Consider the following 26,127-nt stretch of genomic DNA (forward strand, 5'->3'; position numbering starts at 1 on the left):
GGGAAAGCTCTTTGGCACCCGAAAAGCAAAGGTTGTCTTGACAACCAGGCGCTGGAAGCCGGGGAGGGCTGGTACAGAGCCGTTGCCAAGGTAATCAGCTTTTCACAGCTCCAAGCAGTAAATTCGGGTACTGAAGGGCTGAATCATGACGTCACTTCCTGCATAAAGGTCTGCTCGTGCACTCGGATTGGCTAGCCTTCCTATTTGGACGGACGTCCCACCCTCTGGCCGTTTCCCGGCTGAAGTGGGTCGTTAGTGGAGATGGCGGGTCTGACTGACGTGCAGCGGCTGCAGGCCCGAGTGGAAGAGCTGGAACGCTGGGTGTACGGGCCGGGCGGGGCGCGCGGCTCGCGGAAGGTGAGTAGTCTGGTCCGGTGGTCCCTTTCTGGAACAGAGCAAGAGCGGTCCACTGTCCCGGCCCTCGGGATGCAACCGCTCCTGTCCTGTTCTCCGCAGCCCGGCCTTTGAAATAACAAAGGTCTGGAACCTCCCAGAGCTGATTGGACCCTCGGGGTCCATTGTCATAGGGGGCACGGCGGGTGGTTAAGCCAGCCTGAGAGTGGGCTCAGTACCTACTGTGGCTGAGACTCCACCCTTGCCCTCGCGGGCTGTAGTTGGGGAGACCTGACACACTCGAGAAGCTGACTAATGAGAGTTTCAATAAAAGCTGAAGTCCACGATAGGAAGTCCCGTCATGGAGCCCTGCGTAATTAATTGCTAAATGAATTGTGCAGGAAGAGGTCCATGGGACCCATGAGGAGGCAGAGCAGAGGTGGATAAGGAAAGCTCTGAAGGGTGAGAGGTGAGGTCTGAAAGGACCAGGATTAGGAAGGGAAGAGATTGGGTACTGGGTGTTCAGATGTGGACTAGCACTGCTTTATACCAGTGACAGAATTTTGACAACTACGAAGCTCAGGTGCTCTCTCCTCACCTTTCTACTACGGGAAGACCTTTTACTGAAGAACTTCTAATTGCGTGTCAGGCATGTCCTGGAGCTAAGTGCGTCCAAGGTAATGATGTCTGTTTGTACACTAAATGAGGAATTAGTTGTCACTCGCAGACTGTGCTCCCATTTCAGAACTAACTTCTCAAACATTCTCTTCCTTTGGAATCAATGACACTGACCCTCCTGGTTTTCCTTCTACCTCTTAACTACTGCTTCTCAGTGTTATTTGCCTCCTCCCTGGCATTCCTCATCCTCTACTCTAAAAACTGGGTGAGTGCAGTCACTTCCTTAGTCTCCTCCTCTATTTGACCCTTTAATATTGGGATTCTTTACATTCTACCCCTAAACGTTAGGTAGGCTTACTTGCTTCCATGGTGTCAATTACTATTTACATGTCAATATGTCTCAAATGTATATCTCTGGTCCAGATTTCTGTTCTGAGAACCAGACTTTCATGTCCAGTTGTCTACTGGATTTTTCCACTTGGTTATCCAATAGTCATCTCAAACTCAATCTGTATGCTCTTAACTGTACTCTTTTTCTCCCCTAACCTGATTCTCTTCTGTATTCTCTAAGTCAGTGATTGTACCATCATTGGGATCCCAGTTGTTTGGACTCTTCCATCCCTCACACTAAATTTGATGTGGAGGGGATAGGGCTAGAAGTAGGCCAGCCAATCTAGAGGTCATGAAGGCTTGAATGAGGATGCTTGCATTTCTCATGCCCAAACCCAGGGCTTAGGAACCAGAAAATATATTGTGTATACTATATATTCCATAGACTCTAAAATAGTTCATTATCTTCCCCATCAGACTTGAAACTCCCCAAGGAGTACATGATTCTCTGTCTCCACTTTGAGGATACCTGGAAGGTGGGGCTGCATCTCTTTTAATGTTAGAGAAGGGAGGCCAACCTAGATTACTGGGATTCAGGTTTGACAGTCTAGGAGAATGAGGGTTATTTAGCTCTTCCAAGCCTTGAGCCAGGTAGTATATCTTGGAATTAACCACCACTTCCCTTACAGGTGGCTGACGGCCTGGTCAAGGTGCAGGTGGCTTTGGGGAACATTGCCAGCAAGAGGGAGAGGGTGAAGATTCTCTACAAAAAGAGTAAGTGCTTCCATGATGTGCCTGCCTGCCTGACATCCCATCCCTAGGCTTCCTGGGACCTGGCCCTAGCCTTTCAGTTCATTAAGTCACTGGAATAGCCCTTTGGGGATAGAAAGATTATGAGGACATTTACCTGCACCCAATTCGATTGGTAAATTGGGGTGTGCTTTTCTACCTTGTGGCTAAACTTCAAGCCCATGACAGTGTCCTTAGTTATGAGGTAAGAGCTCTACCTGAAAGCTTCTCTTGGTGAAGGAGGGTAGAAAGGGTATGGGATTTCCCAGGCAAAGTTAAGAGGCAGGAAACAAATTAGACACTGAGAGCCTGGTTATGTCAGAGCTAGTAACCTGCTTAGTAACTAGAAATTAGACAAAGCTCTGGCTTGTCTTGTTGACATCTAGGAGAAAAGAGGCCTTCTACCCTTGATAAGGATAGGTCAGTGAGAATGCTGAGGGCCCAGAGTGGTGGTGGCAATTGTGTTTTCAGCTCTGAAGCTTGATGTCAGAAGAGACCTCAAGAGAAGAGAGTGGAGAGATAGGGAAGTGGGGATAAGGAGCCTGGTGGAGCCCTGCTCAAGCAGCACTGTTGGGTATCAGCTCCTCATTGAAGGCTCTCCTCAAGGCTGACCACTTGTCAAACATCCTTCATAAGGCAGTGTTCTACTGCCCAACCCTATTCCATTTCCCATCTCGCTACTTTTCTAGTTGAAGATCTGATCAAGTACCTGGATCCGGAGTACATCGACCGCATTGCCATACCTGATGCTTCTAAGCTGCAATTCATCTTAGCAGGTAATGCTGGACTACATGTGTACATGCATCTGAGGATATGGGTCATTGGGGAGGTCATGGGGAGGCACAGAGATGGCCTCCCCATCCAGTCTTCTGATGGATACAACCCCTGGATGCTGCTCTCTGGAATTGTGGCCTGGTTCTGGGTTGAGGATCCAGTGGATCCTCTAGTAGACATTGAGTACAGTATACCTCTGGGCCAGCTGCAGGCCATGGTGCCAGCCATAGTGGGAGCTAGTCCAATGTTCTATCAATAGCCTGCCTCTTGGATTTTCCTTCAGAACCTTCCTCACTTCTGCTTACTAGACAGAGGAGCTTCTAGGAAAGGATAGGGGCAGAGAGCATTGCCATTAAAGAAAAGAGAGAGTACTGGCATGAGTTTCAACATCTTTCTTTCATGTGAGAAAGCTCTGCAGTTTCAGAGTTCTAGGCAGGAACTATTGCCTTGGCAATGTCTGCTAATCAGTCAGCCATTCTATAAGCTAGGGTTTTCTGAGCTTTGTTATTCATCCAAAAGATGTATAATGATCATCTACTCTGATCCAGGTTTTTTCCTAGGTGAGGAGGCATACACTGGTGAACCAGAAAGTCCCTGCCCTCGTGTGTACAGCCAGAGCTAGGGGAGACAGGGTCTCTGCTTCAGGGACCTGAGCTTATAACCCAGATGGGAGATCAGTCTCCCAGGAGACTGATCAGTGCAATGCAGCACTGAGGACTGGGTAAGGATGGGCCACTCCTGCTAAAAGGGCCGTCAGAGTTCCCAAAGGGCTCTTGATCAATTGCCATGGCTCAAGCACCAAGTTTAGATATTCTCCTGCACTGACTCTTGAGTCCAGCCTCTCCATCCCTCCCTGTGGCACTGCCTCAGGAATTGTACATCCACTTGCACATGAATGGTTGCACAGTCTCCTAAATCATACTGTCGACCCTAATCTTTCCCTTCCTGCATGTGGTTCAGTCTCACCTTCACAAAAACATGTTTCCAGCATGTCACTTGGCCTACTTTGGAACCTCAGTGTCTTCTGCCTTGTTAGGATAAATTCCTAATTCCATAGTCTGCCATTCACAACCTTTCAGTCTGCCGGGTCTACCTTCCCATCCAACTCTGTTTCCTGTGCTCTCCCTGCTCCAGTTCAGCTAATGGAATTCTTTCTCATCTACTAATTGACAAGCATTCCTGCCTCTAAGCATTTGCACATAACAGTCATCTCTCTTGAATAACCTTCCCACTCTGTGGATTTCAGTGCATTAAAATCCCCTGTGCATATAGGGCCTAGCCCAGATCCTGCTTTCCTCACTGGACTCTTCCATTACTGTCCCAGCAATCCTCCAGCATATAATTGTCTATGCCTCTGAGAGCCCCTGAGCAGAACCTGCCTGGCATAGTCTGCCAATATCTCCTCTTTTAGACCTTCCCAGGGACCCTTGGGTGTGGGGATCCAAGTCTGAAGTACTTTCTATCCTGTGGCGTAAGAGGTGCTCCCTGAGTTTGTTGATAGGAGGCTAGAAAAAGAGGCCTTAAAGTTAAACCTTGGAGAAAGGTAGGATTTGGAGAAATTGAGAGGCTCCTTAGGCTCAGATGGGTCAGACCTGAGGCATCCAGGAGAGTTGGGGGCAGGATGGAAACGTGCACCTAGAGAAGGGGGTAGTGGACAGAGTCACTGTCCAAAGCTCTAGGGCCTAGCCATCTCCCTTGCCAGGTCCTCAGGCCCTTACATGGGCTGAGTAGCAATGTTTGCTTCACTGCAACTATCTTGTCCATTTTTGCTTTAGAGGAGCAGTTTATCCTCTCCCAGGTTGCACTCCTGGAGCAGGTGAATGCCTTGGTGCCCATGCTGGACAGTGCTCACATCAAAGGTATCTCTCTGGGGTTGTAGCTTCCCTACTCTGGTTGGGGAGGTAGGTGGATGGATGGGCAGGACTTTCCTGTGTTTCAGGTTATGTGGATTCGGGTTGGGTCTGTTCCTTATCTTTTTTTCTTTTTCTTTTTTTTTTGGACAGAGTCTTACTCTGTCACCCAGGCTGGAGTGCAGTGGCATGATCTTGACTCACTGCCACCTCTGCCTCCCGGTTCAAACAAACCTCCCACCTCAGCCTCCCAAGTAGCTAGGATTACAGGTGTGTGCCACCACACCCAGCTATTTTTAGTAGAGATGGGGTTTCACCATGTTGGCCAGGCTAGTCTCAAACTCCTGGCTCCATGTGATCCACCGCCTCGGCTTCCCAGAGTGCTGGGATTATAGGTGTAAGCTACTGTGCCTGCCTGTTCCTTATCTTTATCCTCACCCTGAGGTACTTGCCACATCCATGAATTAAAATTACCAGGGTAGAGAGCCCAGTTTTAGGACCTCAGACAATTTGGGCCTGAGAACACTAGCCTAAGTTCTAGCAGTCCCCAGCTCTGAGAATTCCTTCTACCATCTACCTACCCCCAAGCATCTCTCCTTCAAGGTGCTGCAGAACCCAGATTTTACTATGAGAGTCTCTGCCAGGTCCGTGAATGTATGTGAATTCTTTTTGCTGCACTGCTGAGACAGTCCCTGGGCCTGGACTTTGACAAGCAGACAGTGGCTTTAATTGAATCCAGATATCCATCTTGTCTGTCTCTGGAGGTATTTTTCCCAGCTCCCCCTCCCTACTCCTGATCAGCTGCCTGCTAAATATCTGACAGCCTTAAGCTTTGAGCCCAGCATGGTGGCCAACCCTCGGGCTGTTGGATTCCAGCTTAGGGACCTGGCATCCATCTTCAGGCTCCCTGTTCCCTAGACCAGGCAGACCTGGCCCCACTGGGCTGAGAGCAAAGGGACAGGTCCTATGATAGCCAAAGCTCTCTTTACCTGGTCCTGCTTATAGCACTGGGGTGGTGGTAGGGAGCAACACTGGGAACCCCAAGGTTTTGTCTTCTCCTTAGGACATGTATCTTCCCCTTCCCTATGGGTCCTGGAGTAAGACTGGAGTGGGCAGGGAGCCCCCACTGCCACCTCCAGCTGCAGCAGTCAATGAAGTCTGGCGTTTGTTTAGCCTCTCCACTCAATACTCTAATCCTGCCAAAGACCTAATAGACTATTGAGCAGTCCCGGGGGAGGGCACAAGCATCATCCAGCAGTGTGCGTTGTGTTTTACAGCCGTTCCTGAGCATGCCGCCCGCCTGCAGCACTTGGCCCAGATCCACATTCAGCAGCAGGTATGGGAGGGGAGAGGACTAGAAGGGAAGATAGAGGTGGCACAGCACCTCATCCCCACTCATGCCACCTGGGGAAGCAGCTTCAGGCCCTTCTGTTGTAAGCTCAGAAGAAACTTTGAGGTTTATCCTTTATCTTGCATGTGCCCCAGGGAGGTAAAGGGACTTGCCTAGGTTCATGTCCAAACCTTCTGCCTCCCAGAGCAGGACTTTACTGAGACACTATAAGGTTGAGGCTGGGAGGTACCCAAGAATTCCTGGGGATTGTATGTCCTTGACTGTGGGTAGAGGAGCTCTTTTTTCACTATTCCCAGGCCCTAGTGTAAAGTTCAAAGAGAGTTCAGAAATAAGGACAGAAGAAGAGGAGACATATACTAGGGGGAATGTTTACTTAATGTATGGCCACTCCCTTTCCCATCAGCCTTTGGACTGCTGTTAGGGCACCCATCCTGGAGCCTGCAAGTGCTCCCATAGCCATTTGCTCCTTTGGCTTTGGGGTTAAGCATCATCTTTTTTTAGGCTCCATGGGGAGTGGGAGTCCCTGATAAGGCAGGAAGTTTAGTGGAAGATGTGGGCTTTGCCAGGCTCCTTTCTGTGCTACACTTTGGCCCTACAGGACCAGTGTGTGGAGATCACTGAGGAGTCCAAGGCTCTCCTGGAGGAATACAACAAGACTGTATCCTTTCTGCTCAACTAGGACCCTAATGGGTGCTGTCCCTAAGCCCTGTCCTTTTGTTCCACCTCTAGCGTTCTCTCATTCTATCCCACCCACCTATGTTTGCCTGTTCCCCACTTTCCATGCACTTCCTCACTCAGACTCCTATTCTCACCTTGACCTACAACCAGACAATGCTTCTATCCAAGCAATTTGTGCAGTGGGATGAGCTACTTTGCCAGCTAGAGGCCGCCAAGCAAGTGAAGCCAGCAGAGGAATGACAGCTGCTCCCCATCCCAAGGTGGGCCTGGGCAGTCAGGCTCCAGGGCCCTATGCCAACCTGTCTTTGTTACAAGGCAGAGGAAGCTTTGTATTTATTGGATTCAAGGCCCACCTCTCTACTCAGGTGGAGCTCTAAAGTTGGAGGTCAGGTGACCTGAGGTTTGTAGTTTGCAACACCCACCCTCCCCCCCATCAGTGTTCTTATTCCAGTGACAATAAACCATAGAGATGACTGGAGGAGTGTGCTAGCTTCTTGGTCTAGGATGGGGGTGGTGGGGGGCAGAAGTGGCAGCCTGCCTAATCGTTGGACTGGGAACTAAACTCATCCTGGTTTGGCTTTCTGACAGGTGTAGAGCTCTGAAGATGAAGGCTCTCATTTGATTGTGTGAATAGGATATTCGTTTATCCCATATTTACCAAGAAGAGACCCCCAAATATCAGATGATGGGAGTAGATAGGGCTCACCTAATCCCTGCCCTGCACAGGCTAGCAGGATAGACAGTACAGGAAAAGGGCGGTCCTATCAGGTGGACACAGAAGAAAAAAGGGACTGAAGGGACCTGGTGAGTGATATCCAGGGACTTTCAGAGCCAAGGGAGCAGCATGTGCAAAGGCCTTTAAATTTCTCTCTTGGGAGGCTACCTGCTACCACTAGCCGAGAAGGGCAGCCTAAGAAGTTTGGATGCAGGAAGTTTTGGTCCTGGGGAGGAGAATTGGGGAAGTAGGGGCGCTGCGGCAAGCATGTTGAGAAACAGATTGGCACCGTACTCCACCAAATGTTTGCTGCCCCCTTGTGGTCTCAGGGAGTGCTCTTGCTCCAGACCCTTTTTCCAACGGCCCGCTGGCCGCCCAGCCTGTGCGACCTCTCCGGCACCTCAAATTCAGCGTGTCCAAACCGCTCTGAAATCTGGGAGTCATCCTAGCTCGGAATTTCCTACTTCTCTGTCCAAACAGTGGCCAGCTCGTCACTGAACCTACCTACTAGTATCTCCCAACTTAATCTTTTTTCCATTCCCACTACGATTTCTCTGGTTCATTAATGTAACAAATCATTTAACAAATATTTGAGCGCCGGTCATACGCCAGGCACCATACTAGGCTCCGTGGGCACCCCCGCCCCCTCAGCCCCCAGACTCCGTGGCAGGTGTCGTCAGGGGCTGCGGCCCGATTTCCCCATCACTCCCTCCTGGGCTCCCTTCACAAGATCTGGTTCGACTGGCCCCTGGAGAACCCCCGTGGTCTGCCAGCGCCCACAGGATGAGGTCGAAGTTCAGAAGTCGGTAACTAAGGCTCTTGCCCGTGCAACAGCAGCCACTCCAAACTGACGCCTTTGTTCGCACCCACGGTGAAACCCACTGCTCCCGCTTTGCTCAACAGCTAACACCAGTCCTCCCATCTTCTAAAGTCCAGATCCCCCTCCTTAAGATGCAGGAGTTCCCTGACGGCCGCTCCTTTCTACGGCAGGGAACTACCCTGCCTCCTTCCGGGCGTAACAGCGGAGGCTGCGCTCGTTTTCCCACATCCACTGGGACTGGTCCGGGGCGCCCTGGCCGGCGGGTTTCCGGGGCGGAGATGCCTACGGTCCAGTCCCTCATGCCCCGCCCCTCATGCCCCGCCCCCTCGGGGCGTGCGCGGCCCCGCGGCCTTAGCGCACTCCGGGCCCGTGCGCCATCTTGGCTCCGGATCGTGCGTGAGGCGGATTCGGTGAGAGCCGGAACCGGGCGGGCAGAGGGATACTCGGAGGGTGGGAGGACGCCTGCTGCTTGGCTGCAGCGGCCGGCAGGACCCTGGAAGCGACCGTGGCTATGGAAACGGCCAAGGCTGTCTTGGAATAGCCTGAGCAGCCCTCCGAGTCGAGCCTCTGCCCCCGTTTCTGAGTGACCTGGGTTGATATGGATCGACCCTGGTAATCTCTGGGAGAGGGGCTCAGTTCTGTTTGGGGGCAGCACTGGGTAAGAGTTCTTGGCTGTTTCCCGGGGGTCCTGGGGCTAAGGGCCTTGTCCCTGTCCTTGGGAGGAGCGCTCTCTATTGGTATTAATCTGGGGTGAGGGTTCCAGGCCCTGTTCCAAGGAGTCCAGGATAAGGGGGGCTAGGCCCCAGTCCGGGAGAGTTTGGGATGAGGGGGCCTGGCACTATCCCAAAGAGCTCAGTGTTTGGGGAGTTTGGTCGTGTCTCTGGGACTCCAGGATTGGAGGTGGGGGTGTTATGGCCCTTGTAGAGGAACGGAGTGTATGGGGTACAGCCCTTTCCCGGACGGCGGCAGGCATGGCCCTTGTCACAAGATGCTAAGGACGAGGGGACATGATCCTGTTTCTGGGAAGTCTGGAACGGGGAGCAGGGCCATATCCTGAATGGAGATAGGGGATGGTGGACAGTGACTTGGGGCATATTGCTTAGCACTCATCTGATGCTTCCCTGCAGTGGGCAGCGAGAGTCACATTCAAGACAGCAAGCAGGATGGAGCACTACCGGAAAGCTGGCTCTGTAGAGCTCCCAGCGCCTTCCCCAATGCCCCAGCTACCTCCTGATACCCTTGAGATGCGGGTCCGAGATGGCAGCAAAATTCGCAACCTTCTGGGACTGGCTCTGGGTCGGTTGGAGGGCGGCAGTGCACGGCATGTGGTGTTCTCAGGTTCTGGCAGGGCTGCAGGAAAGGCTGTCAGCTGCGCTGAGATTGTCAAGCGGAGGGTCCCAGGCCTGCACCAGCTCACGAAGCTACGTTTCCTGCAGACTGAGGACAGCTGGGTCCCAGCCTCACCTGACACAGGGCTAGACCCCCTCACAGTGCGCCGCCATGTGCCTGCAGTGTGGGTACTGCTCAGCCGGGACCCCCTGGACCCCAATGAGTGTGGCTACCAACCCCCAGGGGCACCCCCTGGCCTGGGTTCCATGCCCAGCTCCAGCTGTGGCCCTCGTTCCCGAAGAAGGGCTCGAGACACCCGATCGTGAAGACCTGCTGAGCCAGCCTGTTCTCCAGGCCTGAATGTCTGGGATGCTTGTGCCTTTTCTGAGAAGCCCTGTGACTGTGCAAATCCCCATCAAGGTTTGAGTCCACAGAAGTGGACTTCCCTGTCATGCTTTCCCTTCCCTCTAGCATGTGGGAAGGGACTGCTGTGAAGAGTGACAGGTGTGGGGCCTCTGCCAAGTTTCGCGTTGCTCAATAAGGGCTTACTCTGCCTTCTACCTACAATGCATCTGAACTGCCTTCTGAAAGAGGTCCAGGGAGGGATTTAGGAAATAAAGTTTCTACCTATTTGATGAGCCTCTACTCAGCCTGCTATGTGGAGTGGGATTAGAGAAATGGGAGTCCCTAGCCTTACCCCCTGGGAGCTGATCCGGTGAAGACAGAGGAAGAGTAGGCTCAGGATGTTCCTGGGAGAATCTAGTGTGGACAAGAAGCCTCAGTCAGTACTAAATATATCTAATTCCCTGGGTAGTTATTTAATCCTGCTTTGGCCTGGTTTAGGAACACTGCCAGGTCAGACATTTCTCTCCATCTGCAACTTACAGTATAGTATAGTGGTTGTGAGCATGGACTCTGGTACCAGTCTGCCTGCGTTTCAATTCTGGTCTGCCACTTACTAGCAAGTTACTGCTCTGTGTCTTAGTGGTCTTATCCATAAAACAGGAATACAATAGTGCTTATCACATAGGGTTGTTATGAGATTAAATAAGGAAATATACATATATGACATTTAGATATCACCTTGGCACATAGTGCTATTGTTAATTGCTATTATCGTTATTAATGATTTACCTATCCCAAATGCAACAACTGTTTCACACCTCCTTCCCTCCAGCTTCCTTGTCCCAGTCTCAGCTATGGAGCTGGATTCCTGCTTTAAAGAGATAGAGGCCTTCCGAACTCCCTCATGTTCCATCTTCACCTACAGACCTATCTGTATAAACATTTATCCTCAACTCCACTAGTTTGCAAACATGCTTTTTCCTGTCTTAGAAACATATCTTTGGGTTGGGCACAGTGGCTGATGCCTGTAATCCCAGCACTTTGGGAGGCTGAGGCAGGAGGATTGCTTGATCCCAGGAGTTGGGGACCAGCCTGGGCAACATAGTAGTGAGACCCTGTCTCTACAAAAACATCTAAAAATTAGCTAGGCACCTTTAGTCCCAGCTACTTGGGAGGCTGAGGTGAGAGGATCGCTTGAGCCCGGGAGGTTGAGGCTGCAGTGAGCCATGATTGTGCTACTGCACTTTGGCCTGGATGACAGAGTGAGACCCTGTCTCAAAAACAGAAAATAGGCTGGGCGCAGTGGCTCACACCTGTAGTCCCAGCACTTTGGGAGGCCAAGACCAGCCTGGTCAACTTGGTGAAACCCCATCTCTACTTAAAATACAAAAAATTAGCTGGGCATGGTGGTGCGTGCCTGTAATCCCAGTTACCTGGGAGGCTGAGGCAGGAGAATAGCTTGAACCCAGGAGGCGGAGGTTGCAGTGAGCTGGGATTGCACCACTGCACTCCCGCCTGAGTGACAGAGCAAGACTCCGTCTTGAAAAGACAAAATAGGCCTGGCATGGTGGCTCACCCCTGTAATCCCAGCACTTTGGGAGGCCAAGGAGGGTGGATCATGAGGTCAGGAGTTCGAGACCAGCCTCGCCAGCATGGTGAAACCCCCTCCCTACTAAAATACAAAAATTAGCTGGGCATGGTGGCATGCACCTGTAATCCCAGCTACTTGGGAGGCTGAGGCAGGAGAATCGCTTGAACCCGGGAGGCAGAGGTTGCAGTGAGCCGAGATCATGCCATTGCACTCCAGCCTGGGCAATAGAGTGAGACTCCATCTTTAAAAAAAAAAAAAAAAAACAAGACTGGGCGCGGTGGCTCACGCCTGTAATTCCAGCACTATGGGAGGCTGCAGTGGACAGATAACAAGGTCAGGAGTTCGAGACCACCCCGACCAACATGGTGAAACCCTATCTCTACTAAAAATACAAAAAAAATTAGCCAGACCTGGTGGTGGGCGCCTGTTATCCCAGCTACTTGGGAGACTGAGGCAGGAGAATCGCTTGAACCCAGGAGGCAGAGGTTGCAGTGAGCCGGTGAGATTGCACCACTGCACTCCAGCCTGGGCAACAGAGCAAGACTCCGCAAACAAAACAAAAAAGGCCGGACACGGTGGCTCATGCCTGTAATCCTAGCACTTTGGGAGGCCAAGGCAGGCGGATCACCAGGTCAGGAGATCGAGACCATCCTGGCTAAGACAGTGAAACCCCGTCTCTACTAAAAATATAAAAAATTAGCCAGGCGTGGTGGTGGGCGCTTGTAGTCCCAGCTACTCGGGAGGCTGAGGCGGGAGAATGGCGTGAACCCTGGAGGCGGAGCTTGCAGTGAGCCGAGATTGCGCCACTACACTCCAGCCTGGGTGACAGAGCGAGACTCCGTCTCAAAACAGAAAGAAAAACAAAACAAAAAACCCCCACCTCAATCCCACATATCTCTCCAGGTCTCATCCTTGCCTTTTTTCCCTTTGCTGCTCCTTTTCTGCTTCACCTTGGCCTTAAACTCTCAGGGTCAGGGGCATGAGAAGAGAAGTGAAGGTTGCATTAGTAGCAGGGGGTGCTGCGGGAACTAGAGCAGGATTATGGGCAGTAGTGAACTCTGAAGAATTGAATCGGTTGGATCTCCCATGGATCTTGAGATTTTCTCCAATGTGTCCAGCAGCCTGGGTGTCCAGTCAGGAAAGCAGAAGGTTGGGGTTCTTCTGGGCTCACATTGTAGTAGAATGTGTAGTAGAATGGGCCTAGCAATGTAAGGATGTTGCACTTAGCTGAGACCAGGCAGGAGGGATTGAGAGGGAGAGAGAATCGGAGGACTGAAGGCCTTGATAAGGGCTTAGAGGAGGGGTGAGGTGACCACAGGGCCAGCAGGCAGTGGTCAAAACTTTAAATACTGCATCCTTTGCTTTCAAAGATAGGTTAGCTCTGAGTGATGTGGAGGACACTGGGGAAGGGGTACGTGATGAGGATTCAGAGGAGATTAGGAGAGAAAACCTCAGTGGCTGCCGAGCCAGATCTCTCAAATGCACAGGGTCATGAAGCATCTCATACACTCCTAAAGGGAATTATGGCTGTAGTGGCAGTGACTCAGGTGTCTTGCTGCCAGCAACTGACTGACTTCCCCCATTCTCCTCTCAGCTAATTCAGGGATTTTGTTCCCTCTCCGCTTCTGCATACTGCTTTTTCTCTGAACATCTTCACTTGTGTGTCTTCTGCCATCAGCAGTTCTGTGAGTAGCATTGGATCTCCGGAGCTTTGAGGCCAGGCTACCTTGCAGACTATTGACCTCTGGCTGATGATCTCATCCCATCTGCTGATGGCCAAGGTGGAGGAATCACATGGAATAATCATGGTGATCTGTGCTGAAGGTGGCATTGCGAGCTCTGGAGTCCCAGGAGGGGCATTTTCTCTCCCTCTTTGGTCTCTACAGGGCCCAGCTGGGGCCTGCAGGAGGAATGGCAGGGAGGGGACCAGAGACATGAGCCCTTTGGAGTCAGAAAGGCTGATCAACTTTACAAGAGAGCACAAGAGTTGTGTCTAGTTCTGTCCACTTTCTCCTTAATTCACTGCAGTGTGGCTTCTGCCACCATAAGGTCATGTCTTGGCACAAAAGGTAAGGAAGTAGAGACAGCTCTTTCAAGAAATTGGATTGTGAATGGGTAGAAAGGGGTGATAGACAGCAGGAGAGGAGAGTGTTGGGTTTTGTTTTTGTTGTTATTATGGTTGTTGTAGTTTTTAATATACTAGCAGGGACTTGAGCATGTTTATAGGCTGATAGACGGAAGAAGCCAGTAGGGAAAGAAATGAAGGATGCAGGAGATTGTGGATAACTCACAGCATGAGGTTCCTGAGCAGGTAAAAGTGAATGGGATCCAGAAGCATGGAGGTAAGGGCCTCCCAAGCGAAGAGGAGGGATGACTTCCTGTAACAGGAGGGATGGAGTTGAGGGGACAGATATGTATGCAGATAGGTCTAGAGGTGAAGATGGGACATGAGGGAGTTCAGAAGGCCTCTATCTCCTCAAAGCAGGAGTCCAACTCCATAGCTGAGAGTGGGGCGAGCAAGCTAGAGGGAAGGATGTGTGAGATAGTTGTTGCAGTTGGGAGAGATGACTAGGAGAGGTACAGGAGGATGACCAGGCAGGGCTAAAAGCCCAGTGTAGGCTTTTGACCATGAACTTGTAGGGTCATTGGTCAGGGTGTGTGAGCTCTAGCAGCACCCACAGGATAGGTGAGGACTCAGAAAAAGCACAGTTACATTCTTCCAGACTGACTTTAAGACAGGTAGGAATGATGGAAAATGCATGAGGAGACTAGCAAGAGAGTACATGTAGTGAAGGACCGAGGCATCCAAACTGGGCCAGGAGGGAAGTGAGGGAAAGGGGACAGGAGTCAGTGGCCTGGAGATCCCCATGAAGATGGGGTGGAGTGAGATGGACTATCCTAGGACAGGAACGTTGTAGCTGTATGGTTTGTATCCTAGGCTGCCGTAACAAAGTGCCACAAACTGGGGGGCTTAGAACAACAGAATTTATTGTCTCACAGTTCTGGAGCTGGAAGTCTGAAATCAAGTTGTTGGCAGGGCCACACTCCCTCTGAAATCTGTGGGGGAATCCTTTCTTGCCTCGTCCTGGTGATTTGCAAGCATCCTTTGGCATGCTTGACTTACAGGTGCATCATGCCAATCTTCATGTGGCATTTTCCCTGTGTCTCCACCCCATCTTCCCTTTTTGTGTGTCTTTGTATCCAAATTTCTTCGTTTTGTAAGGACACCACTTACATTGGATAAGGGCCCACCCCAATGACCTCATTTTAATTTGACTATCTCTATAAAGGCTCTATTTCTCAATCTCTCTCTCTCTCTCTCTCTCTCTCTCTCTCTCTCTCTTTCTCTCTCTCTCTCTCTCTGTCTCTCTCTCTCTCTTCTTTCTTGACAGAATGTGGCCCTGTTGCCCAGGCTGGACTGCAGTGGCGCAATCTCAGCTCACTGCAAGCTCCGCCTCCTGGGTTCACACCATTCTCCTGCCTCAGCCTCCTGAGTAGCTGGGACTACAGTCACCTGCCACCACGCCCGGCTGATTTTTTGTATTTTTAGTAGAGATGGAGTTTCACCATGTTAGCCAGGATGGTCTCGATCTCCTGACCTCGTGATCGGCCTGCCTCCGCCTCCCAAAGTGCTGGAATTACAGGCGTGAGCCACCACGCCCAGCCTAAAGGCCCTATTTCTAAATAAAGTCACATTCTGAGGTACTGGGGATGAAGATATCAATATATGGTTTTGGTGGGGGGGCGGTGGGAGTGGAGGGCACAATTTAACCCGTAACCACAGCTAAAGGATGGGAAGGTATTAATAGGGTTGAGGGTTTTTGGAGCTGATAGGATTTGTGGGCATGAGAGTGGATGGCTGGAGGGTCTGGAGGAAGAGACATGGAAGATGAGCTGGTGAGTTGAGGCTGGGAAAGGTAAGGTGGAGCATTCTGGTGGGCAATGGAGTCATCCAGGATGGAATGTGTTGCTCATTCTCACTACCTGTCTTAGAGGTGGCATGTCTAGCCACTTTGTGTTTGTTCCCTTGGAATGGGGACATCAGAAAACAATATGCCTGGAGGAGTTGTGTGCCTCCCATATCCAAGCAGGCACTAAGTTCTGCCCGTTTTGCCTTCTAGGTCTCCATCCCCAAAGCCTCTGTTCGTTTGTGCCATTCATTATCGCTCGGCAGTTCCCATATTGATCTCTGTGCTTCAGTCCCCTCAGACCTCTCCCCCAAACCAAGCCACTGGCTATTTCCTTTGTTTAGAATGCTCTTCCCCCTGTACTTGCATGGTTATCTGCCTCCCTCCTTTAAGTCTTTGCTAAAATGTCACCTTCATGAGGCCTACTCTGGCCACTTCATTTAAAATTGCAGTCCAGCACTTTCAATCTTCCTTATGCTGCCTTTCCCCCACCCCAGTTTTTTTTAACCTCTATGATATTTACGTCTTTAAAATAATATTTTCATTTATTGTCTTTTCCTGATGAGAATGTAAGCTCCAAAAGGGCACGAATCTTTGTTTCATTCCTTTATGTAACCTAAGGATCTTGAACATCACTTGGCACATAGTAGGTGCTCAATAAATATTTAGTGAGTAAATGAATGAATATTGAGCACCCCCCACCCCAATATGGGGCCATACTCAGATCTGACCTTGTAATTCCTCTATTCCCTTAGCCTCCATGCCAAGATTAGAGGACAGGATACAGGTTCATTCACTACATTCACTAGGTGTTTGTGGGTTTTTTTCCTTTTTTTTTCTTTTTGGAAATGGAGTTTTGCTCTTGTCACCCAGGCTGGAGTGCAATGGTGTGATCTCGGCTCACTGCAACCTCTGCCTCCCAGGTTCAAGTGATTCTCCTGCCTCAGCCTCTGAGTAGCTGGGATTACAGGCGTGTACCACCACACCTGGGTAATTTTGTATTTTTAGTAGAGACAGGGTTTCTCCATGTTGGTCAGGCTGGTCTCGAACTCCCGACCTCAGGTGATCTGCCTGCCTCAGCCTCGCAAAGTGCTGGGATTACAGGCCTGAGCCACTGCGTCCAGCCCACTAGGTGGTTTTAAAGGACCCCTTTGTTTGGCACCTGCCCATGGCTTAGTCCATCTTTGGCCTGGTCCTCTTGGACCCTCACCAAGCTCTGACCACTTCCCAAGTGACAAGATTTTCTGCCTCTGAGCCTTTGTTCTTGTCATTCTGTCTGCTTGGAACTCATCAAGAATGTTCAAAGGACACTGGTGCTGGCCTCTGAGCACTCCCTTGGGGCCTACCTCCCCACTCCTTACTGTAATACTAGTCTAGTCCAGCTCTCACATTGATAGGTGATGTTCTGGCTACACTCACTTCTGGCTTTGGCCACAAGGTGGCAGCATTTGCAAAGGGATGGCCCATTCCTTTCCAGAGTCTGTGCAGAGGGCCTCAAGAGTCCCCAAACAGAGAGACTTGAAATTTGATCTTTAATGGGCTCAGTGACCCCTCAGTTATTCAACAAACAGCTGATGATCATCCACAATATGACAAATATAATCACTGGGCTCGGAACCTCCAACCCCACGAGGGCTATAGCCACATATGTAATTTCCCTGTGGAGGCTGGGTGCGGTGGCTCACGCCTGTGGTCCCAGCACTTTGGGAGGCTGAGGCCGGCGGATCATTTGAGGTCAGGAGTTAGAGACCAGCCTGGCCAACATGGTGAAACCCTGTCTCTACTAAAAATACAAAAATTAGCCGGTCGAGGCCGGGCGTGGTGGCTCACGCCTGTAATCTCAGCACTTTAGGGGGCCGAGGCGGGCAGATCGTGAGGTCAGGAGATCGAGACCATCCTGGCTAACACGGTGAAACCCCGTCTCTATTAAAAATACAAAAAATTAGCCAGGCGTGGTGGCGGGCGCCTGTAGTCCCAGCTACTCGGGAGGCTGAGGCAGGAGAATGGCGTGAACCCAGGAGGCGGAGCTTGCAGTGAGCCGAGATCGCTCCACGGCATTCCAGCCTGAGCTACAGAGCAAGACTCCATCTCAAAAAAAAAAAAAAAAAATTAGCCAGTCGTGATGGTGCACGCCTGTAATCTCAGCTACTTGGGAGGCTGAGGCAGGAGAATGGCTTGAACAGGGGAGGCAGAGGTTGCAGTGAGCCAAGATCCAGCCATTGTACTCCAGCCTGGGTAACAGAGTGAGACTCCATTTAAAAAAAAAAAAAAAAAGTTTCCCTATGGTGTGACAAGTACACAGATTAGGCAAGTTTACTGCTGCATGAGTTCAGACAGAGCCCGTATTCCAACCTTTAGAGACACACAAAGATTTAAAGAAGAGAAGGTGATACCTGTGTGGAATCTTGGATAGCTTAGGAGAGACGTGGGCATGACATTCCAGGTGAAGGGAAGGGATAAGCCAAGGCATAGAAGCAGCATAGAGATGATCACTGGAGCATGAAGTTCAAGGCAGAGAGTAAGGCATGAGGCTCATAGGTGAGTGGGGGTCAGACAGGGAGGCCTGCAAGCCTGGCCAAAGGTGCTTGGACTCTATCTTGAGGGAGGTGGAACATCACTGAAGGCTTCAAGGTGGGAGCTCTGCGGAATATCAGATTGTGTTTAGAAAGAGAACTCTGGCTACAATGTGGAGAGTGGATTGGGGGTACAGGGCAGGAAGAGCAGTGAGAAAGCTGCTGTAGGGATCCAGCGGGGAGTCAGTGAGGCCGAAATTATAAGCAGAGCAGGCCCTGAAGAAGCTCCTCCCATCCCACAAGGCCATTCAATTCCTGGCACTTTAAAAGGGTTCTTGGCCCTAGGAACTCTCTCCCCCACCATCTGAACCACTCAGCCCCTCTGTTCCTGAGACTCCTTTTGGTGCTATCTCAGCAACTCTGATTATTCTAGCTGGAACCGTGGTCTTTGTCAGTTTCCATATGGAGGCCACTGTGTTCTAGGTTCCTCTATGTTGGTAGATTTGTTAGACTCCAGCTCAGCCTACACCCCAGCCTCTCTCAGTGTGATCCTTTCAAGCACCCTCAGTTACGAATGTGACTGAAGGATCGCCTCCACCAGGGAGCCAAGACGAGCACTGCTCACCCCTGTCATCTCCTGCTACTCCTTACCAGAGGCCACTGGCAGGACTGATGCTGAGGGAAGGGCATCCGCTGCAGGCAGAGGAGCATAACCTGAGGAAAGGCCTAGAGGTAGGAAAATGCAAAAGAGGTTTGGGGAGCAGGGGCTGGCATTGTTAGCAGGGTCTGGCAGGGAGAGGTCAAGGCCTACAAAACCAGGCTCAGAGCCATACCATATACTACAAAGCATGAGATACCATAGCCAGGTTTTGAGCAGGGATTGAGAGTCACCTTCATTCATTATCTCATGAATATGCACAGAAACCTGTTGAATTATTCAAATAGAAAGGATGTAAATGTGTATGCAATTTTGGCTCTGCCCTCCCTGTTGCTATGGAAACCAGAGAATAGCAAAGTAGGAGCCCAACACCCTGGGGAGACCAGGCTAGAGAGACTGAGGCCAGGAAACTCCTCTGTCCCTCGCCCACTTTTCCCACTCCTAATGTTTTGATCTCTTTCTTTGCCTCACCCTGTCTTTGCTTCCTTCTGCCTTGTCCTCTGTCCATCTCTCTGCCTCTCTTGACCTTGCTGTCGCTGTCCTCCTCTCTCTCTCTTTTCCATCTCTCTGTCTCTCTCTCAATTGTTTTTTTTCTCCCTGTCTCTGTGTTTCTCTGTCTGAGTCTGTCTGCACATTATTGCTCTGTGACTGAGACAGTTTCTCTCTGATTTCATATCCCTCCCTATCTTGGTCTCTGTGTCTTTAATTTCATGGCTCTCCTTTCTGCATTTCCCTGTCTGTGTCTCTGACTCACATCTCTTTCTCTGCATCTTTGTTTTTGTGCCTGATTGTGTCTCTGAGAGTTTCTCTTTCTCAGTCTCTCTCCCAGGCTCTCTCTTCTCTCTTTTGCTCTGATTCTATCTCTCTGAACCTTTGGTCTCAATGCTTGTCTTTATCTAATGAGAAGGACAAGAAGTTGCACATTCTGTCCTTACCTGATGGAACGTTCTGCCCCTTGCCCAGCTGCCCACATGTTCGCGGATTCCTGGCTTCTCTCCCCACATAAAATCCTGTTTCGGGTCTGGCCCCCATCACAGTACTGGCGTAGGATCCTCATGACAGGCCCAGGCTGGCTACCAGGACACCAGACTCCTGCCTCAGCTTCTGCCTGTCGTGTGCCCCTGCCCAGAGTTTCTCCCTCTCTGGCTCTGTATTCCTAGCACTCTGCTTGAAGCTGGTGGGCACCTTGAGGCAATGATGTCTTGGGAGTAGGGAAGTGAGGGGGGAGTCTTAGTGGCCCACCCATCTGGCCCTCTGCCCAAGAGTTGATGTGAAGGGGCTGGCCAGGGCCCACGTGTGGTGGCATCTAGGGCTAGTTGAGACCAATCCTGACCCCCAAAGAAGACTCCTTGCTGAACCACAAAGTTGAGCAGCAGCCTTTCCATAGTCTCTCCATGTTCCTGCCTGCTACAGCCTCAGCCATTCAGTTCTTTGTTTGGAGTCCTCTGTTTGTCCCTCCTTCATTTGGTTTATATTTGATGAGCACCTATCCTACTCCATGCCCTCTGCCTTCACAGGTCCACAGTGACATGGAAATGACATCTGGATTTCTTGTGTTCGCCCCACCACCACCACCACCAAGAAGGAGCTTTTTGGACCAGGTGAAGAACACAGACTCTTCGACCCCTGCAGTTTCCTATCCCTGGTGGTCTTAGCTTAGGGGTGCAAGGCTTATGCAGTTGCCAAAGTCATAGATTGAGATTGAGAAGACAGAGACACAGAGATAGAGACAGACATAGGGGGAGCCAGAGACAAGAGAAACTAGATCTATGGAGGCAATGTGCTTCCATACAGGGTTTGGGATGGGGTATGGGAGGCTCAGAGCAGAACTTGGGATAAGGGTGGGCCAGAATGTTTTGAGGGCGGGTAAGTAACCCTGTGTGGAGGTAGAGGGCTACCCCTTTCAGTTCTGGCCTTTGGGCAGGTTGCCTCACCTCCAGGCAGGCACTAGTTATAGGGATCTGGCCTGGGTCCAGGTGTGGGGGCAGCTACAGCAGTCAGGACAAGCCCCACCTCCTCCAAGAGGGCTGCCAGAGTGAGCCCCCAGCTCTCCTGCCCAGTCCATAGACAGAAGTACTCACCCCAACGATTGTGGTTCACCTATGTTCAGGCTCAGGCATGACCCTGCTGCCATGAATGCCATATTTGAATTTATCTTCCTGGACACCCCTACCCTACCTCACCTAGGCCACTTGTGCCAGAGGGTTGGAGCAGGGTCATGCAGGCAGGGCCAGATACAGGGAGAGCCAAAGAGATCAACAGAAAGACAGTAAAAGACAGAGACAGAGGATGATGTTGATAGAGAGATGGGGAGAAAGGCCGTGACAGAGGAGACATAGACATCGACTGGGAGGAAGCCAAAGTCAGCAGATGAAGGGGGCTTTAGCACCTGCCAGGGCTAGCGCTAAGCACTTGACTGGATTATCTCATTTAACTTAATCTTCACCACAGTCCTAGGAAATAGGCACTGTTATGATCCCATTTTACTTCTGAGGTAATTGAGACATTAAGTCACTTTTCAAGGCCACAAAGCCAGTAGGTAGTAGAGTACGTATTTGAACCCCTCTGTCTCTAACTGAAAAGCCAGAGAGAGAGATAGACATAGAGACAGAGGCAGGCTCAAATCTCCACACCAGCACTCGGGGAATCTGGGAATCCTGAAATCTCCGGACAGGTGTGCAGGGGGAGGGCCTTCCCATCAGTCTTACAAAAGTGCAGCTTCTGGTCCTTTTGGCAAGAGACAAGGACTGCGACATAGAGAAAGAGAGACATCCAAGCAAGGAGAGAGATTCCAGGCCACAGAATTCCTTATCTGACCTTCTCACTTCCTGCTACCCTGGTGTGTAGCCTGTACTGCCCCTGCTATAGATCTGGCCAGCCAACACCTCCCTCTGGTGGGGTTCAGGCTTTGAGATCTATTTTTCTCCACATATTTATTGAGCACGTGCTAGTTGACGGGCACTCCTGCCCCACATCTACCTCCTCCCTTTCTTTTTCACTGTTGAAAAATTGTTCCCATTGTCTAACTTCAACCTGCTAGGTTCTGCAAAAAGGGATTGTTAAGACTAGAATTTGGAATGCCTCAATATGAAGAGGTTAGCCTGGTATACAGTAAGCTTTTCTGAGCACAGAGAAGAGGTCCCAGAGGGCTGGTTTTGGGTGCCTTCTGGTTGGAGGCCCCTTCTAGTTGGTTTGAGGAGGAGGCTCAGCAGTCCAGCTGCTGGGGGCCTGGGAGAGCTGAGCTGTCAACGGCAGGGAGGATTGGGGTGAGAAGAAAACCAGGAGCTATCCTGAGGGAGCCGCGGAGTCAGCGTTATGGTTTCTAATGTCTTAGCCCTGGTTTCAATTACCCCCAGGGTCCCCAGGGTTCCCCAACCACTGCATGCTCCTGAGCCTGAGGAAGGCTCAGAACTCCCTTGGGAAGACCAAAAACCAGGGGCTCAGGGATGGAAGTCTAGGGGCCTGGGAGGAGCTTTTTGATTCTTCTGCCTGGCTGAGAGAGGACCCCAACCCAAGCAGGGCTCCAGGGAACAGCAGGAAGGCTGGGGAAGGAGGGGTCTACACTCTACTCACAGGCCCCTGTGGAGGAGTCTACACCAGCCTGTTCCATACCCCTAGCTTTGTCCCCTTGGCCCCACCCCACTCCCAGCTGCTAAAGACCTGAGTTCTTCCTTAGTCCTCCCAGGCTGCTTTCTGGCCTCATGCAATCCTGATTCTTCTATCTCTAGGGCCACTATACCGTCCCTGTCTTCTGGAAGTCCCTCATCTTTCCTGTTTTATTTTTATTTTATTTTATTTATTTTAGTTTTTTTGAGGCAGAGTCTTACTCTGTCACTCAGGCTGGAGTGCAGTGGTGCAATCTTTGCTCCCTGCAAATCTGCCTCCCAGGTTCAAGCGATTCCCCTGCCTTAGCTTCCCAAATAGCTGGCATTACAGGAACCCACCACCACACCTGGTTAATTTTTGTATTTTTAGTAGAGATGGCATTTCACCATATTGGACAGGCTGGTCTCCAACTCCCGGCCTCAGGTGATCCATCCACCTCAGCCTCCCAAAGTGCTGGGATTACAGGGGTGAGCCATCGCGCCTGGCCCTTTATTTTTATTTTTATTGATTTATTTTTGTTTTATTTATTTATTTTTATTGCTCCCCCTGCCCCCAATTTTGTTATTGTTGTTGAGACACAGTCTCAGTCTGTTGCCCAGGCTGGAGTGCAATGGCACAATCATGGGTCATATCAGCCTCTACTTCCTGGGCTCAAGTGATCCTGCCACCTCAACCTCCTGAGTAGCTGGGACTACAGGTGTGTACTACCACACTCAGTTAATTTTTGTATTTTTTGTAGAGACAGGGTCTCAGTATGTTGCCCTGGTTGGTCTCAGACTCCCAGGCTCAAGGTAATCCACCAGCCTCAGCCTCTCAAAGTGCTGTGATTACAGGTGTGCATCACCACCCCTTTCCTCTCTTTTAATCATGGGTTCCCAGAGTTTTAACCTCAATCTTCCTCTCCTCTTCCTTTCTTATCACACCCGTTCCCTGTTCTCTGATCTATCTCATCATCCCCTAGCACCATCATAATGCTCAGGTTAGTCTGAAACTCTAAATGCCCAAGCCTCCAGCACATGCCGGGCATAAAGGATGCTGGGAACTGTTGAACAGGGGCTACATACCTAGCTGTCACACCACAGACCCTCCAACTGAACATGTCAAGTCCCTTCTCTGTCCCCAGCTCGGTGAATGGTACCATCATCTCCCAGTCTTTCAAGCCAAAAACATGGGAGTCATCTGTAGTTTTGTACACAATGTTCCCTCTAGGCCTGGCACACAGTAGGCATTAATAAATGTCTGATAACTGAATTTATTTCAGTTTTTTCTCTTGGAGTCTCCCTCTGCCTCTGTCTGTTTCCCTCAGACATGTTAACGCTGGCATTCAGTTTCCAAATCTCTGACTTTTATCTGCCTTCGCAATCACCACAGTTGAGTTTCTGGGGGAAAGTTGGGGCCTTTTTTCTTCCCTCTCCCCTACTTCAAGGAATCACAGGCTGGCGGGAAATAGAGCCATGGGAGGCGAAGGGAGGGATCCAATCTTAGGGACACATGGTCCTCAGGCCTTCCTGGAAATCCCAGCTGTTATCTGGGAGCCAGTTCTATAGCAGCAGAGAGCAATGTCAACTCTGGGTCGGTACTAGGGAGGACAATCCTTTGTCTCCTCCATGAGGAATGGTGGGTAGGTAGGATCAGAGCCCACTGGGGTGGGGAAGCATGAAGGGACTTTGTGCTTCTGAGCAGGGAATTTGTTCATGCAAATTTTTGCAAAATGAAAAATTGTATCTGTGAATTTGCAAATGTATGCCCATGCTCCCACCTTTGATACACAGTCCCCTGACTCCAAGTTTTTCCATTTTTCCTATCCCTGCCCCCACCTCCCACTGCCACTCCCTGTCCCTCTTCTGGATACTCTGCTCCCTCTCTCCCCACCTGCTTCTCTTTCCTCGCTTAGCCCAAACTTTGGGATCACCCAGGGCGAGGGTGCTTTGGAGAGCAGACACAGGACTAAGTGTACAGGGAGCCCGTTCTCTGTATATAAGGTGACATGGGAGATCCTCTGGGGGTCATGGGAGCAGATGAAGCAGATGAATCTGATGTCCTGCCCCTTTCCCAAACCCTATCCTCCCTCTCCTTGCCCCACGTCAGGCTGGATATCTCTTTCTTATGGGTCACTGCAAATACCTCTCTGTGGCTGCCCACCTCCAGCCTCCACCATCCTCACCACCCTCTACCCAGCAGTCTCAACGGTCTTGCTAAAACTCCAATGTGTTTATATTCCTGACTTACTTTACGCCCTTCTATACTTCGACAGCCTTGGCCCCAAAGGCATTTCAGGTTGTGGTGTCTGAGCCACTCAGGTTGCCTCAGCCTGCCTTCCGGTCTCTGCCACCTCACTGGTCACTAAACCTCTTTCCCATCCCTCAAGGCTGCAACCCATTCATCTAGGCTCCCACCCCTGTGCCCTGGAGCTTCAGTTTACTTCTCACAGGTCAAGGTTGTTCTACTTACTTGCTTGCATCATTCATTCAGTCAACATTTATTTAAATCTATTTCAAACGTTGAGTGCACCTGTTCTATGCCAGACCCAACTCTACGTGACTAGAGGTGGAGGCCACGGGGCTGCCCTCATTGGAGCTCACATGCACCACAGAAGTAACTAGATAATTAGACATCAAACTAACTACTATAAGGAAGAAGAGGATGGCACTGTGAGAGAGGACAAAGGGGCCTAGTATAGACCTCTCTTAGGTGTCATTTAGGCTGACACCTCTTGCCTGAGGGGGCTGGGGAACTAGACTTGGGACTTTTGCATGAACAAATATATACAGTACACAGTTTTTTTTTTGTTGTTGTTGTTGTTGTTTTGAGACGGAGTCTGGCTGTGTCACCCAGGCTGGAGTGCAGTGGCGTGATCTTGGCTCACTGCAAGCTCTGCCTCCCAGGTTCACACCATTCTCCTGCCTCAGCCTCCTGAGTAAGTGGGACTACAGGCACCCACCAGTACAGCTGGCTGTTTTTTTTTTTTTTTTTTTTTTTTTTAGTAGAGATGGGGTTTCACCGTGTTAGCCAGGATGGTCTCGATCTCCTGACCTCATGATCCGCCTGCCTCGTCCTCCCAAAGTGCTGGGATTACAGGCATGAGCCACTGCACCTGGCCTACAGTATACAGTTTTAGTGCATGTGTACTGTTGGCCCTCCATATCTGTGAGTTCTGCATCCTCTGATTCAACCAACCAGGACATTAGGAAAAAATAAAAATAAAAATAGAAATACAACAATAAAAAACAATACAAATAAAAACAAAAATAGTATAACAACTATTTTCATAACAGTTACATTGTATTAGATATTACAAGCAATCTAGAGCTGATTTAAAGTGGATATGGGGATGTGCTTAGATCATATGCAAATATTATGCCATTTATTATATAAGGGACTTAAGCATCCTCAGAGCTGGTATCCTCAGGGGGTCCTGGAACTAATCCCCCACAGATATCAAGGGACAACTGTACACTTGTACCACTCTCCTCCAACAACAGTAACTACAATTCTGATTTCTGTCACCATAAATTAGTTTTGCCTATTCTTGAGCTTTATATAGATGAAATCATTCATTATGTACTCTTTGTGTCTTTTTTCCTCTTTGCTCAACATTTTGTCTGTGAGATTTATCCACATTGTTGTATGTAGCTGTAGTTGGTTGTTTTCCATTGCTGTACTTACATCACGATCTGTTTATCTATTTGTATTGTTTCCAGTTTGGGGCTATCATGAGTAAAGCTGCTATGAGCATTCTTGGTAAACATATTTGATCATTCCTCTTGGGTATATATCTAGGAACAGACTTGCTAGGCCATAGAATAAATATATGCACAGCTTTAGTAGATAGTGTCACACAGTGTTTCAAAGTGGTCGTACCAACTTATCATGCACTAGCATTGTATGGAGTTCTAGTTGCTCTATGTCCTTGCAGGGG

The 26,127-nt window shown here is 50.2% G+C and overlaps 2 protein-coding genes across 7 annotated transcripts; both read left to right on the forward strand.

The window, feature by feature from the left end:
• Positions 1 to 230: 230 nt before the first annotated feature.
• Positions 231 to 7,201, forward strand: DCTN3 (dynactin subunit 3). Of its 5 annotated transcripts, none has more exons than XM_015117359.3 (7): positions 231 to 357; positions 1,971 to 2,055; positions 2,760 to 2,846; positions 4,620 to 4,703; positions 5,972 to 6,030; positions 6,547 to 6,703; positions 6,874 to 7,201. In XM_015117359.3, exons 1-6 carry the CDS (start codon positions 262 to 264, stop codon positions 6,664 to 6,666), a joined length of 531 nt encoding a protein of 176 aa, XP_014972845.1. In that variant the 5' UTR covers positions 231 to 261; the 3' UTR covers positions 6,667 to 6,703; positions 6,874 to 7,201. The 5 variants fall into 5 exon arrangements, with proteins under 5 accessions (XP_014972845.1, XP_077821225.1, XP_077821226.1 ...); NM_001265650.1 differs by having other exon boundaries at positions 236 to 357; positions 6,644 to 6,703; positions 6,874 to 7,185; XM_077965099.1 differs by lacking the exon at positions 6,547 to 6,703 and having other exon boundaries at positions 6,844 to 7,201.
• Positions 7,202 to 8,616: 1,415 nt separating this feature from the next.
• RPP25L (ribonuclease P/MRP subunit p25 like) lies at positions 8,617 to 10,220 on the forward strand. 2 transcript variants are annotated; one of them, XM_015117361.3, is made up of 2 exons: positions 8,617 to 8,916; positions 9,386 to 10,220. In XM_015117361.3, the coding sequence occupies exon 2, from the start codon at positions 9,422 to 9,424 to the stop codon at positions 9,911 to 9,913; it is 492 nt and encodes a 163-aa protein (XP_014972847.1). In that variant the 5' UTR covers positions 8,617 to 8,916; positions 9,386 to 9,421; the 3' UTR covers positions 9,914 to 10,220. The 2 variants fall into 2 exon arrangements, with proteins under 2 accessions (XP_014972847.1, NP_001248676.1); NM_001261747.2 differs by having other exon boundaries at positions 8,639 to 8,668; positions 9,386 to 10,191.
• The last annotated feature ends 15,907 nt before the right edge of the window (positions 10,221 to 26,127 follow it).

The sequence above is a fragment of the Macaca mulatta genome, chromosome 15, assembly GCF_049350105.2.
Source record: "Macaca mulatta isolate MMU2019108-1 chromosome 15, T2T-MMU8v2.0, whole genome shotgun sequence".
Taxonomy (NCBI): Eukaryota; Metazoa; Chordata; class Mammalia; order Primates; family Cercopithecidae; genus Macaca; species Macaca mulatta.